Source organism: Phaethon aethereus, assembly GCF_964289735.1.
Source record: "Phaethon aethereus genome assembly, chromosome: 1".
Lineage (NCBI taxonomy): Eukaryota > Metazoa > Chordata > Aves > Phaethontiformes > Phaethontidae > Phaethon > Phaethon aethereus.
Genome location: NC_138575.1, coordinates 124922459 through 124939098, shown reverse-complemented (window position 1 = coordinate 124939098; position 16640 = coordinate 124922459). Strand labels below are relative to the sequence as shown.

The window sequence follows — 16640 nt, the reverse complement described above, 5'->3', positions numbered from 1 at the left end:
CAAAGGCCATAGCCTCCAAAATTAGGAAATAAATGTGAAGAGGTTACAACTTCTTTATCAGTACTGCTGACACAAGACAGCAATGCCTCCCAGGATGTCTTTCTTGAAAGTTGATAAAAAAATCTTAATTAAAGCATTTGAAAAGGCTTCTAAAAATCTGTCAGTGGTAATAAAGCTGCTTCACTACTTAAATTTAGCTCTGTTTTTCCATAAAGTTATCTATATCCTTTACTTAACTTTATTACACCCGTTAGTATCTAAGTTGGATACCAGAAACAATTTATAAAGCTTTATATAAGCATAAACCCAGACAGTTCTAAGTCTCACACAGGAATGTCCTATAGTGTTCAACAAAATTTTGATCATTACATTTCTAACAGAAGCAAGAAAAAAAAAAAAGAAATCTGTCCAACCCAAAGTTACTATTTTACTTTACAAGATCAATTATAAAACAATGAATTTTTTTAGGTAGTGAGTATTTCTAAATGGTTGTTTCTAGAAGGCTCTTTTCTTTAGTCTTCCCAGTAAACAAAATTAAATTTTTAATAATGAATTGTGTAACTTTTGTGCAGGAAAAAAACACCCAACGCAATAGAGAGATTCTGTAAAATGATGAAAAAAAAAATCACACAATGAAACTATACAAGAAGACCACATCTGGATATGCTGGTGTATTGCAGGATTTGGCCCCAAGTGATTATAAATCACTTCGCACGTAGTTGGGACATTTCTCCCCCTTGTTTTGAACAGCTTTGGCACTCAAGTAAAGTGAAAGAGGGTCTTAAGATAGCTATCAAAACAGACATACATAAATGAATCGATTAAAAACAATCAATGGGATGACAGGAACCCTGCTTTCTATGGTCTTCAGAGGTGCCTGTCCTCATAACACCTAAGTTAATGAATTACTGAGAAAGAATACTTCCATTTTGTGATCTATATTACCTGAAAAAACCAACATGTGGGTAACTTGCACTCTTAATGCCAAGATTTTTTTTTGCTTTCAGAAAAAGTTTTGGTTCAGAAGCAAAAGAAGGTATTTCAGCTGCAGGAGTGAACTATCATCATGTGCCTAGTCTAAAAATAAGGATAACTCTTGAGAAAGAGTAGGAACATGAGAACAAATTTAACTGTGGAAAAAGGCCAAGGAAGAGGAACAGTAGTTTTAATACAAAGTGACGGCCACAACTTCACAACAGATTATAAAATTCTTACTTAGTGGAATATAATGCTTTACAGGTGACTTGTTATGGTGGCCTTGTTAACCTCAAATATTCTGACAGGAATAAACAGCTTCCCTGACAGAACGTCATCCAAGTACAACTGATGATTTTTTCAGAGTTCTGAGAGAAACTGAAATAGTATCACCGCACAAACAGAAATCAATCTCCCACATGCAAGTTAATGAAATGAAAGAGCTACCCTTTCAAATAATACTGTCTGTCACTTGCTTCAGTCTTTCAAATATGTATTTCATGACATTGCAATCTTTTCGAATTTCATTTTGTATTATTCTAATCAAAGTATCTTTGGGAAGATTCTATCACCCCCTTCCACATAGCGTAATAAAACAAAAATGCTTTTTGATAGTGTTTTGTTCTCATAAATATGTTACTGTATTGTACATTTAAATGTATCCCTTTCTGTCTAAGAGAATGACCATGACTTTTAAATAAATAATAAAATAATAAAGTAATAAATAAAGAATAACAAAATGGTATGAATTCATTGCAGTTTTTTCGTGTTTAAAAGGCTACAGCAGACCATTACAGAAATATTAGATCATTAGTGAAGTACTATGAACCAGACTGGTACTGTAAAGAACAGAAAAAAACAAAAGCATTGCAGGTGTAAGTTAATGTCTGGTAGACCTGTCATACAGCAAAATACTTAAACTAAGGCCAAGAGTTATATGACAATATAATGGTTAATAAATAACTAAAACCTTCTCACATGAGTGACACAAGTGTTTTGGTTCTTATTATTACACTCATGTTCTCTTTCTGTCCAAATTTTTATTTCTCATTCATATTATCTGACCACCTTTCTATACTGCAGCAATTTAAGCATCTGGAACACAAGCTTGAGGAACTTCCACTGGGAAAAAAAAGATTCATATTTTAATGCAAATTGCAAGATGAGTTGGAGATGCAATTCAGGAAAGTCATGAGCTCCTAATCCCTTCTTCTTGCATGCTTCATATAATTTTATCCAATGACCATTTAATGTAAAATGCATAAACCTTTATCAAGAACAAAGATTAGAACTGTAGAATCTTGTGCCAGAGCAATGCCCTCATCACTTAACAGCTAACTATCTCTGGTTCCTCGAGTCATACAGGCAGCTACGTTGTGGGGAAGCTTTACCAGAAGGCTTATGTTCTCATACAGGCCAGTTCAGAGCCCTTCAGTTAGGTCCTCTTCTGGAAGGAAGTATGTTTGGATTTGAATCCTTTAAAGTTGAAGGATGCACAGAATCCAGGCGGTCCACTGTGCACCAACCTCTAAACAAATTGTAAGTGTACAAATCATCTACTACATTTTAAAGAGTTTGGACACCAAAGGAACTATGGCACCATTTACATTCATGTCATACCCCTGCAAAGCTGCATATAGGAACTAAAGCATTCAACAATTTTTCAGAAACTCTTTAAAGTTTCTACAACCATAATCATCTACCTGCAGATCAGATAGCTGGAGTGACTCCTATTCCTGTGTGCCTTTCACTGGGTAAAAAGCATAGACATCTTGTTAGATTTGTGATATTCACTGAGGTATCCAAGTTGTTAAATTTAAGACATAGTAATAAAATTGTCATCACCTATATCACAGAATCACTTAAAGGACCTTTAAGATGATCAAGTCCAACCATTAATCCAGCACCACCATGTCCCCTAAACCATGTCCTGAAGCACCACATCCACACGTTTTTTGAACATTTCCAGAGATGGCGACTCCACCATCTCCCTGAGCAGCCTGTTCCAATGCCTGACCACTCTCTCAGTGAAGAAATTTTTCCTAACATCCAACCTAAACCTCCCCTGGCGCAACTTGAGGCCATTTCCTCTTGTCCTATCACTAGTTACTTGGGAGAAGAGACCAACACCCTCGTCACCACAACCCCCTTTCAGGTAGTTGTAGAGAGCTATAAGGTCTCCTCTCAGCCTCCTCTTCTCCAGACTAAACAACCCCAGTTCCCTCAGCCGCTCCTCATAAGACTTGTGCTCCAGACCCCTCACCAGCTTCGTTGCCCTTCTCTGGACACGCTCCAGCACCTCAACATCCTTCTTGTAGTGAGGGGCCCAAAACTGAACACAGGATTCGAGGTGCGGCCTCACCAGTGCCGAGTACAGGAGCACGATCACTTCCCTACTCCTGCTGGCCACACTATTCCTGATACAGGCCATATGGTCACATGAGCATTTTGGTTTGATTCAGGAGTGCATTTTTGAAATGAATCTTCTGATTACGCCCACCAACCATTCTTTGGTTTTCATTGTACAGTGTTACCAGAGCATATTTACTCTCAAATGACACTAAAACAGAAGATGCTGTTCACCTACCAGTGACTATGACTATTCAGTCCATAGGACTGCAGTATAGCTATAAAAAGTATAAAGCTATAAAGTAAAAGCCCCCAAAATACACAGAATTGCTGGCACTGGGTCCCTGTGTCAGCTGCTCTTCTCTGCAGATCTACTACTGTTATGTTGTAGTACTTGCTAATGCGGTCATACCCTATGTCTCTGAGGATTCATGAGTCTTTTCTCAGTGGAATGTGTAGATTGTTTTAGAAAAAGTTTGTCTTGCCTGAAAGCAAGTCCTCTGTCTTCAACATGAGGTATCCGTATATCCCAGAAAAAAATCAGGGAAAGTTTTTTCTGCTTCTTTTTGACCTTTATTTTAGACCCCAATACTGTGTAGACATAGGAATCAATGACAGCATGATATGCTTTTGAATTTGTTCTTCAATGAGGGTCTTGGCACTTATAATGAGGGATGGAGTGTAAGCCTGCAGTGACGCTGAAGGTCCCTGTTTTTACAGAGAGTTGTAGCTCAGTAAATACTTCTACCTCAAAACTATATGTATATTTTCCCAAATTCACACAGTTTTGCAGAAAGTATAATGTATTTGCTTGTTAGGCCTTCTTGGTTAAAAATCTAGTGGGAAATATAAACAGGATTTCTGCATGTGACAAGATAACAAGAAACTCTGAAAACAGGAAATCCTCAAGGCACAGGAAGAGAAGTAGCGTGCAAGCATTTTTCTCTCAACCACCAGACTACTTACTTTTCAAAATTATTTTTGCAAAATAGAGCGCTTTAGTTTTCTGGAAGAAAAGAAAATAATAAATCTATGAACCATCTGGTATCACAGTTGATCTGTACGTGTAGCCAGACAGTGAACTATGATTACATATAGACAATGAAGAAATGGGAACCAGATTCTGATTATGCTTACCATGAGGCACTAACCTGTACCTTCCAGCTCTGTAATTTTTGCATACTTTCTTGTGGAACACTCACTGTTGTCTTATGGAGTAATAGCTCTCATGAACCACAGAATAATACACATTTAAATCACAGAATCACTAGGTTGGAAAGGACCTTTAAGATCATCAAGTCCAACCATTAATCCAGTGCCACCATGTTCCCTAAACCATGTCCTGAAGCACCACATCCACACATTTTTTTGAACACTTCCAGAGATGGTGACTCCACCACCTCCCTGGGCAGCCTGTTCCAATGCCTGACAACCCTCTCAGTGAAGAAATTTTTCCTAATATCCAATCTAAACCTCCCCTGGCGCAACTTGAGGCCATTTCCTCTTGTCCTATCACTAGTTACTTGGGCGAAAAGGCCAACACCCTACTACATATTGTGTTAAAAAATAGGACAGAAATAAGCATACCTAGGTTTCACACAAAATGTCATACTTTTAAGAATATCCATAGAACTGGTCTAAGATTATTGTATTACTTAAAAATAACTGAATCCATACAGTTACAATTCACATTTAAAAAATAAAATCCAGCCCTTATCAAAAGAAAAAAGCCTATTCTGATGAATTATTTTAAATCAAAGCTATCAATTCAAACGAACTCATTAGCCACTTACATATTCTAAAATATTCTGTATGTATAGTCCTAAAATGTACTTTTGTGTAAAGTGCTAGTTGATTATTACATTCCACACCTAAATAAATTCATTTTGGTATGAAACAAAAACAAGAGAATATATTTCAGATAAAACAAAATGAACAACAGATACAGAAATGCATTCTAATTGTTTATCATAGAAAACTTACATCTAGTAGTGTGTGAAGATGCTGATCCTGGAAAACACTGTGAAGAAAATCTAAGTCTTTTTCACTGCAGTCTGTAAGTGCATGAATTTCTTCCAGACTGTCCAGCACCTGTGAGACTGCTCCTATGGGGCAATAAACAGGAAAAAAAAGAAAGAATAAAAATCAATAAAGCAAAGACTCATGGTAAACTGAACTTTAGAAAAGAAAACTTTCACTTCATCTAGTACAACTGGAACAGGAACTTTAAAAAGCTGGAGTTTTTACAGGAAAACTCACTGAATAAACTTTACATATATCAACAGTGCCCATATATAGTGGAATTATACATAAGAAATGGTTTAACTGAAGAGAGGTTAAAACCTGTTTTTATTAAGCTTAGCTTTGTTTTATTTTAGCCTGGTTTCCAATGATGATTTGCGAAGTTACTTGGCTCATCTACCCAACGGCCTGTCCTCACCATTCTTACCCAACCTTCTCTTTTTTCACTTTTTGAACTGCTGACCAATTTCAAATACATATTCCAAATCAGGAAAAATTAGAAAGAACCAACGCTTTCACAAATTCTTTTAAAATCAGCATCTGCATAGAGGAGGGAAGAGAGAGAAAGACTTGACTGCTGTGTCCTCCAGAGGAGAAAAAAAGGCTGCAACATGAGCTCTGTTTTTTGTTCTGCTTGTCTGGTTATGTCAGATCCAGTTAGAGCACTTGCTGCCTTTTGACCAGTGGATTGTTTTGGGTCATAGGAAGATGGATATGATTTTTATATGGCATAAAGGTGAAAAGAGAAGTGAGGGATATGGGGACAAAAAGAAGAAACAGAAGGCATTATAGAAGGTGGAAGTCCATGAGAAGAATTGAACTCACAGCAGGGGAGGATACAGAAACACAACACAAATCCATAGTAAACCAGCCCATATTGGTTCCTCATGGAACAACTTGTTTTAAAAATAAGATATCAATGGTGGCTGCCACCTGTATGCATTACCAGAATGTTAACTTTGGCTTATCTAACACTCACAGCCCATGTCTTCTGTTTTTCCACAGTAGTATAAGCATCTGGAAAGATGGCAGCATATCCAGTGTTAGTCTGCAAAAATACTGGTGTCTGACAGTGAACTGCCAAATGCTTTTTCAGAAATAAATTCTTAATTCTGGATATAAAATTCTACACATTCTGTATTTCACTAATTTCTCTTTAACACCTTTATTCTGTTTACTTATTCATTTGCCAGTGTCTTTTTGTCAAGATGGATAGTATTTTAAAAATAGTTATATTTCTTGAAATTCCATCCTCCAATGTATGAACAATTCTTACCAGCCTTCCTTAACTCAAGCCCTTTTGTAATCTATTGCATTTTCAGAACATAATAAAACAAAAACCCTAACTTCCTCTTAATGACACAAGGAAACAAGTTAAATTCACTTATTTCTCTGGAAAATCTTGAAAAACTGGAATAAACATAAAAAATACACAAAAATTACTATACAAGACTTGTGACCTCATGGCTTAGAAGGACCAGTAAGTCTAGAAACTCTTGCATCACATTTAGTACAAATCTCAACCTAGGATTCGCCTCACAGTTCCTTGTAGACCAAGGTCAAGAACCACAGTAGTCTCCTCCTCACAACGCATGGCTCAGGAGCAAGAAGACTTCTCAGTCCTCGCCCATTAAATGTGTCTGACTACTTATTTCCGACTGATGTATTAATTTATGTTCCTTTAAAAAAGTGGTGGCCAGTGAGCAAATAAAACTAATGGTTTGCCATATTGTAGCTGCAGCTCATGGCATCAGGTGCACTGAAGAACAGAAAAAATGGCTCCATCTCTGATAAGGAATAAGCATACTCAGCTGGAAGGAACTGTACTCTTCTGCCTACACCACAGCTTCCACACTGGGAGACATGGCAGGAAACCTGAGAAAATACAGGGACTGGGAATTTGCTGGGAAGAGCATGGAGAGATCACAGCTAGGCCTCAAAGGCAAGGAAACATTATCTAGGGACCCAAAAGGGACTGTACTGAGTTTCTTTTAACATTTTCAGTATGTCAATTAAAGGTTGATGAGAGACCTTCAAGTGCGAAGGAAAGTGCTTGACTTTCCAGGATGCAGTTGGCAGAAGGAATTTTTTTAGAATTCTCTTGTATTTCTATTCTGGTCATGCTCAGAATTTAAATTAATTATTTTCTTTTCTAGCAAAACTTCAGTTTCTGGGTTCAAAGCCCTTTCTGTGTATTTGGAGTGTTTACTTTAAGGAAAACTCAAGAGAAGATTCACTTCACAGGCTTGGATATCTTAAGAGTCTCTAATACTGCTCAGTGTTGCTCATAACCACTAAAACTAGAGCCAAAACCAGGGCCATTGAAAAGCATGTTCAAAGTTGTCTGCAGATTTGTCTTATTGTGAAACACTGAATGCTCTGGACCACCACATCAGTTACTGCGGGAATTAACTTTGGACAGTATTATTTACTTTGGGAATTTTATTTTGTGGGATACTTTGAGGTCTTTCAAATAGAAGTAAAAGTTACTATTTTTTAATATTTGCATCTCAGCAACCTTTTGAATACCTGAGAATTCCGAAACACTAAGCTTTGTTCATTAGGTCTTTTTTCTCCTGTCCATTGGTTGCATTGAACAGATGGCTATAAAAGAAAGTTTCCAAGAATACCCTTAAAAAATTTAATGAGAAGTTCTGACAGTGACTTTGTTAATCCCTCAAAACCACAGTTCTACCTTATGTTTTTTTTACCTACAACCTTATGCTATATCTACTGCCATGTCTTTCACGCATTTACAACCAATATGCACCTGCATGAGAAAATGGCACAATAGCAATATACTGACAGCATAATAGCACAAAAATTGATAGAACAATTCTACAGGCATTTTTGTGAACACCTAAACTCTTTCTGTTACAGACATCTGGTTAAAAGCCTAAAAGTACCTTTCAGAAGAGTTTTAAATTCAGCTAAAAGATACTACATAAAATAAAATTAACCAATCTTTACAGCACCTTGTCATAAAAAGATTCATACTCTATCATATTTAAGCTGAATTTCTAACCTTTGGGTAAAGTCTAAAAGCACTCAGTATTTATAATTAAAGGTTGTATCCTCTAGAAATAGGATTTAATCTCTTTTCATCATTGCAAATGCACCCATTTTAGCCTCAGCATAGATGATAAAGGAAGGACTTAAGTGAGTTATTATACAGCCAATATAACCTAACGCTCAGATTTCTCATGGTCTGTAGCAGTTACAGACAGAATCTATAAACATAAAAATTAGAATGATGCATAAATATTACGAGGCCAGGAAAAAAAATGAAGTTGACTACATTGATTGGTTTGCTTTGTTTGTTTTGTAAGGCTCCCTAAAGTAAACTTTGTTAGAAAAATCATAGAATCATAGAACAGTTTGGTTCTGAAGGGATCTTAAACATAAACTAGTTCCAACCCCCCTGCCATGGGCAGGGACACATTCCGCTAGACCTGGTTGCTCGAAGCTCCATCCAACCTGGCCTTGAACACTTCCAGGGATGGGGCATTCACAACTTTTGGGCAACCTGTTCCAGTGCCTCACCCTCATAGTGAAGAATTTCTTCCTTATATCAGCAGGAGTAGGGAAGTGATCGTGCCCCTGTACTCGGCACTGGTGAGGCCGCACCTTGAATCCTATGTTCAGTTTTGGGCCCCTCACTACAAGAAGGACGTTGAGGTGCTGGAGCGTGTCCAGAGAAGGGCAACGAAGCTGGTGAGGGGTCTGGAGCACAAGTCTTATGAGGAGCAGCTGAGGGAACTGGGGTTGTTTAGTCTGGAGAAGAGGAGGCTGAGGGGAGACCTTATCGCGCTGTACAACTACCTGAAAGGGGGTTGTGGTGACGAGGGTGTTGGTCTCTTCTCCCAAGTAACTAGTGATAGGACGAGAGGAAATGGCCTCAAGTTACGCCAGGGGAGGTTTAGATTGGATATTAGGAAAAATTTCTTCACTGAGAGGGTGGTCAAGCATTGGAACAGGCTGCCCAGGGAGGTGGTGGAGTCGCCATCTCTGGAAGTGTTCAAAAAAACGTGTGGATGTGGTGCTTCAGGACATGGTTTAGGGAACATGGTGGCACTGGATTAATAGTTGGACTTGATGATCTTGAAGGTCCTTTCCAACCTTAGTGATTCTGTGATTCTGTAAATCTACCCTCTTTCAGTTTAAAGCCATCACCCCTCCTCCTATCACTACATGCCCTTGTAAAAAGTCCCTCTCCAGCTTTCTTGTAGGCCTGCTTCAGGTACTGGAAGGCTGCTACAAGGTGTCCCTGGAGCCTTCTCTTCTGCAGGTTTAACAACCCCAACTCTCCCAGCCTGTCTTCACAGGAGAGGTGCTCTCTGACCATCTTTGTGGCCATCCTCTGGACATACTCCAACAGGTCCGTATCCTTCTTATAGTGGGGGCCCAAGAGCTGAACACAGTACTGAACACAGGTGGGATGTCACCAGAGGAGAGTAGAGGGGGGAGAATTACTTCCCTTGGCCTGCTGGTCATGCTTCTTTTGATACGGTTGGCCTTCTGGTCTGCAAGAGCACATTAGTGGGTCATGTTGAGCTTCTCAACAACCAACACCCCCAAGTCCTTCTCCTCAGGGCTGCTCTCAATCCATTCTTCACCCAGCCTGTATCTGTGCTTGGGATTACCCTGAGCCATGGGCAGGACCCTGCACTTGGCCTTGTTGAACTTCATGAGGTTCACAGGGGCTCACATCTCGAGCCTGTCAAGGTCCCTCTGGATGGTATCCCTTCCCTCCAGTGTGTTGACCACACGACACAGCTTGGTGTCGTTGGCAAACTTGCTGAGGGTGCACTCGATCCTACTGTCCATGTTGCTGACAAAGATGTTAAACAGCGCCAGTCCCAATACCAACCCCTGAGGAGCACCACTTGCCACTGGTCTCCACAAAAAATGCTGCTTACTGCCACAGAACTTTCAAGTAGCCCCAACCACTTAGGTGAGATGAATCTCACCCTGCACCTTAAGTTACTATAAAAATATATACACACACGATTGTGCAGGAAACGTTATCGTTCCAGTGATACAACTAGAATACTCTTCTCCACAGTAATAGTAACAAAATCTGCACCAAATATGGTTCTGTGAGAAGACTGTGGCAACTGTAGATTCTGCTGTAATTACATATATGTTCTCAGTGTGCAAACGAGTAGTGATATTCTGGGCCATGCACACAACCTTGTCTTTCTTGTATTCCCATAAGACTACCTAAGAAAGGATGGCTACACTATTCGCAGTTCCCTTGGGGCTTACTACTCTGAAAAGTCGATGTCGTGGTTTAGTCCCAGCCAGCAACTAAGCACCACGCAGCCACTTGCTCACTCCCCCCTCCCCCAGTGAGACGGGGGAGAGAATTGGGAAACCAGGACAGTTGAGAACTATGGGCTCTCACTATATTTGGGGGGAAAAAAAAAAGGCGCCAGAATGCTTATGACATTCTTCTGCAGTCAGTACTAGTACATGGAATATTTTTACAATTAGTGGAATGACTTCTTAAGCATGATACCAAATTGCTTCTAAGATGATGGACATGAACTGAGTAGCTTTCTGCCTACTGAGGCAGATCTATTATTTGTCAGTTAGATGTATTTGCTTTATAAGGTGATAACTTGGCATTATTTCTTCACCCAGTGTGTAGTCAAAGTTATTACAGGTATTTCCTGCCAGTTGTTACCTCATTTATGGAGATGGCCATTCAGAAATAGTTCTCTTAGAGCTGAATTCTATCTCTAGCGTCTTTGTAGTTTTCATACAGTGCCCTCAATACCATCTGAAGTTGGTATGAACACTGGTTCATCAAGCTGCAAGTAGACAAAGCTTTGGTAAAAGAGAGTGCTGTTATTACATCCTGGCATCTAGCTATTCTAATTTGGAACAGGTGGTTTAGCTACAGCAACTGAACTTGAGAGGCACAGAGGAGTTGCTTACTTGTCCCCAGAAGAGAAGACAATAAAATAAAAGACATATTTAAAATACTATTCTAAGAATTGTCTACATATTCTCCAATAGTAATATGTCTCCACCACAAAACACCCCAAAAGTCTGGTTTTCTGAGGGTCAGCAAACAAGGCAGGTACAACTGATTTCCTCGCTTACACAGCAGGCAGTATAGAGAATTACTCGCTCCTTTTCATGCAGCAGTGATCTGCGACAGTAGATGTCTAAAAGAGTGTTCAGGTAAGAAGACTTAGACCTTGCTGCAAAACATGAAGACTACATGCTGACTACAAACACATTCTGAGAGAGGGTAAAAGAATTCTTTGTTTCATTTTTTTAACACTGAAGATTACAAATGCCCGTTTAAGTCTTAGTCAGTCATAAATCCTCTTTTGAGCAATTAAAACTTCTTAGAGGAAGCCTGACCTTGTTTAAATACAAAACTATAAAACCATGACCTTTTTGAAAGTCTCTGACAATTAGTATTACAGGAAATGACTCTGCAGAAGACCTTAAAACAACCATTATAATAATAGCATATTTTATTAAAGAGACACTGACAAAATCTAAACCACTTTTATTTGTAGAACCATGTAAAATTAAGTTCCTGACAACAACCACTCATTTTAATCCTGTTCATTCTTATAAACTACCTTAATTTGCATCGGCTTTTCAACTATTCTATATGTTGTATAAATAGGTAAGTAACTATGCCTTGAAGACTTCACAGTGGTTTTTAAATGACTAACCAAAGCTTAGCTGCCGTTTGCAATTTCTCTATATATCACAATTCTGTCCTTATGCTAGTCAATCTACAATCAACACAAGCTGATTTCTCCCAACTCCATCTTTTGGCTGCCTTCTGGTGTGCAGCCGCTGGAAATGAAAATAAAAACAAATCCTGGCTCTCAAGGCACAGGCACTTCAGAAGGTAGGATTTACATTTCACTGTGTTTATGAAGACGTCTGAGGCTAGCACATACGGCAAGGACAGAAGAAAAGCCATCAGAAATTGTTAGATTTTAGAGGGGTCAAATATTAGAATCACTAAATGAAAGCACTGGATACAACCTCACAAAAAGCAAGCACAGGCATTATTATAAAGTGCAGTTATTTTCAGGAAAAAATATCTTATAAACATGGTGAGGTTCTGACAGAGCAAATCTGGTGAAGTGACAATGAGATAATTTTTACCAACTCTGTAATGTGAGATTCAAATTTCATGGACTTTTATTTTTATTTTTCATGTATGATAAATAAAAGAAAGATTCTTTGCTTCTGCTTTAAGACTCCAGAGACACTTACACCTCTAAATAACCTATTCAGTGATAACTGTATAAATCAGTGCCTACAGTAGTTTTGTTTTTCTGGCATTTGATTATGATACCCTAAAAACACAAGGCATAAATGTTTAACACATTAGGTAATTAAGAGTTATATGAAAATGCTGTGGAAATGAAGGGGTGTCTGTCAGCTGAGGTTCTCAAATCACAATCACATACACATTTAAAACTGTTCACTTTAGCCAAACATGACAGTCTAGGCTCAATATCAGCATAATTATAAAATGCTGTGCCCAAGTTATATACAAGTTATATGCCATGTTTGCCTTAGTAGCAGTGGACAGGAGTTAAAAATATGTAAGAAAGAACATCTCTATTTCCTGTTGGTCCTGTAAAGAAAATACTAAACATACGCTCTTTTCATTAGAGGCAAGAAAATCTTTTACAAAGATGGGACCTTTCCACTACTTGTGCTGATGTAACAACTTAGATTAAGAGAAAGCCAAATGAGGACCAGATGGTCTTCATCACTTTAAACAACACCTGCAAGAATCACTGGAGTTGAGAAGCCTCAAACCTCAAAGAGGAATTTGTGGCTCTTTGCTGTTCACTGTATTCCAGAACAGCTATCTCTGTAAGGACAGATGACAGCAAAGCATGTGTGTATATTTGTCTGTAATAGTTTAAAATAATGTGGGAAATACATGTTTCATACATATATGCAACAAAGTAATGAAAACAAAAGGCAAGTAAGGACTCTATCCTCCTCAGATTTGAGCTATATAGTGTTTAATGACTTTAATTACTTCTGCCTTCTTGGACAAAAACCAAACAGCCAATTTTAGACACTCTCTAAATTTACAAATAAGCTCCTACATGCACATTCTGGGAATGCTATTGGGAAGCAATTAAGAAAGTATTAATATATATACACACTATATAGATATTTATGTGTGTGTATATATATAAAACAATCAGGAAGAGTCTAGGGAGAAAATCAGAAAGATGGAGGTTTATGGAGACTACAGTGAAACTGCAGAAAGAAGGCAGTTGGTGTGATGGAAGGATACTGGGATTTACAACTAAATTAAAGAAGATAAGAACATGTATGGAATACAAGAAGGTAAAGGCATGTAAAAGTCAGAGAAGAAAACCAAAGGAAATGGAGAGAAAAACAGGGAGAAAGAGGAAAAGACTAAACAAAGAAAAAAGAATGGGGGAAAAAAACCACCCAAGAAAGAGAAAACGAGAAATAAAGTGTTCTCAAACACAAGCAAGAATGCAGAGGAGAGTACTAAATATGGGAATACAAAAGGAGGGGGTGAGGGGGAATGAGGGGAGGCAGGGAGAGAAACTGATGCTTGATTTTGAAGATAGTCTTCGTTTTATTCCACATGCACAGGGGCACTGTGTGTATGCATGTCTCCAGCTTTCTCCTGTCTCCAGACTTGGAACCTTTACACAAAGTTTGGCAATTTCTTTTCTCTGTTATCTCTCACTGTAGAACTAGCCACAATATGACAGAAGGCAGTCTAGTGTGATGGGAAAGAAACATGGAGTGAAAAGGTATTTTTTAGGACCAGACCCACATCTTACAAGTAGCACACTCACATGCAACTAAACAAATAACTATTTTAACAAATGAATGCCCTTCACTATTACTTCCTTAGATACTTTCTTCCTCATTGCAAAAATATATGGAAATCCTCTTCTGACCAGTATGAGGACGGCACATCACATCAGTCAGTAAGTTTACTGAAGAAAGTCTCTATCTACAAACAAAAACCAAAAATCAGTGGCAGAGGCTCTTGTATGAGGTTTCTTTTTTCCCTGCAACTGTATAAAAATAATGCTGTTGCAAAACTTTTATAAAAAAAACCCACTGAGTTTTCACTCTCACATTAGTGGACAGGCATTCTGACATAGGGAAATAGGAGGACAAGGAACAACATCCCCCCACAACTTATAAGATCACAAGAATGAACTAAACAACAACAAAAAATCCATGACTTTGATCAGAAATGTAGACATGGTCTTGCTGCCCTGACCTAAGATGGAAGAAGAACTGTTGGCCTACAAATTTTAAAATGATACAGGAAAATCCCCACTTTTTATAGCCTGTATTTTGAGATGCTGAATTTGTTGGTTTTGAAATTGTTGCAGTTTGTATCAAAGGGTCTAGAATTTCACACCTTCTCCTCTGTCTAGTGTAGTCTGCAGGTGTTAGAAGTGCTTGCACTTTCAGCCTCTCACAAAGCATGCAGCTAACTTGCAGCAGAACCTCCTCTCCATGTCAATAATGTTCCTTCATTAAGGAGACACGTATTGGATAGTTATTTAAATTAGGTGTATGCATATGCACAGTGCATATGCATATAACATGTAGCACATCAACACAGAATGATCAAGAAAGTTCATGCAAGGATATAGCAAGAAAATCATATATGACTAATACTACAGTATATGTTTCGTGTTAGGAGGAAAAAGACCATTAGTGCATGAAAACATTAATTTTTGAGGTAAAATGCAAAACCAAACCATTTTATCCTTTATTAATTTAATGAAAACTAAATTTTATTTCATCTGTGTTGCAAATATTTCAAACAAAAAAACAGATAATTTTAATACTGCCTCTAAACTAGAATCTTCAGAATTCCCTGGAAATCATATTACTTCTGGATAATTATAATTTCAAAGTTATAGACAGATTTAGTCAAAAACATACAGGTTATTTTTCTTGAACAGGCAGTATTAAAACTGAAAACAGCAAAGAGAAGAGAAGAGAAGAAAGCTGATTTTTAAACATGCAAAGATACAGACCATAGCTGAATGATATGCCTTAAAGGAAAACAAAGGGATACCTACTTTCTGCTGCTAGAAGTCCTAGTAGGAAGGCAGCGTTTGGACAAACAACAAACAGTATGAAGATTTCAGAACAAGTGATTTATAAAGCTGCAACCTAGCACACTAGTTTAGCTACAAAATAGTATGAACAAACTGACAAGAACTCCCCCCCTTTTTTTTTTAAAGTATGGTTTCTATGTGTGAAGCAAAGGGGACTTGCAGACTGGGACTGGAGGAAAACAAACACTTGGCATTGGGAAGCACATGTATGCAGTGTTAGGTACCTATAATACTAGACTTTTTCCAACATTGGTTAAACTATTTAAAAAAACCTCATGGACAAAAAATGATTTCAAGTAAGAATATCGTAAGGGGTGAACTGACAAAATGTTTCAACATACTGCAAATGAAGCATAACATACTAATTTAGTTATATTTACTAACGAGAATTTAGCAATATTATACTGAAATAAATTTTTTTACTAAAGTTTCAGTGAGAACCATTATGAGAACCATTTAGAAATACAACCACTTTATTATTGATTTTAATTAACAATGACTTCATATATTTAAAAGGTTTTGCATTTAAACATACCAGTACAAAGTTTAAATAGCTGAAAAATCATAAAGATAATAATGGGAAACACTCAAACTCATGATCTCAAAACTGATAGTCAGTTATACCTGTTATGCTAGATAAGGAATTAATAACAGTAAATTATAAAGTGAATGTAATATTTTCTTTCAAGCACTCATACTTAAAAAATGTTACACAAGACCTTTCGCAAATGTTTACAAAATGTGGTAATTTTTGCATAACAATATTATTTTTTTTCTTCCTCATATTGATGAGGCTGATCATTTTTAAGACATGGGCTTCTACTGCCCATATTTCATGGAAGCTAAATCCCATGAAACTACTACCCACTCACTAACTTGTGAGTTAAGCTAGTTCCATGTATGTTGGACACAGTGATCTTACAATTTGGCCATACATTTGCTGTTTGATCCCACTCTGACAGACTGTCAGATTTAGCTTTTTTCCCATTATTATTACTTTCAAATTTGAAAATCAGGATCTCATGCTGTTAGAATTTTCTCATTTGATATGACAATATAGATTCTAACAAGATAAAAAAGGAAAAGTTCAATTTACATACAGCAATCCTGAGATGAAATATCAAAATGCATTTATAAAAACGCCGTATGAAATTT

General features: G+C 37.6%; 1 protein-coding gene across 5 annotated transcripts in view; it reads right to left on the bottom strand.

Moving 5' to 3' along the window:
* Positions 1 to 16640, bottom strand: part of CASK (calcium/calmodulin dependent serine protein kinase) — a 226309-nt gene that overhangs the window by 59551 nt on the left and 150118 nt on the right. For all 5 annotated transcript variants that reach the window (XM_082009616.1, XM_082009618.1, XM_082009619.1 and 2 more), the window contains exon 11: positions 5308 to 5429. In XM_082009616.1, the coding sequence (XP_081865742.1) occupies positions 5308 to 5429 (122 nt within the window). The remainder of the gene's footprint in view (positions 1 to 5307; positions 5430 to 16640) is intronic.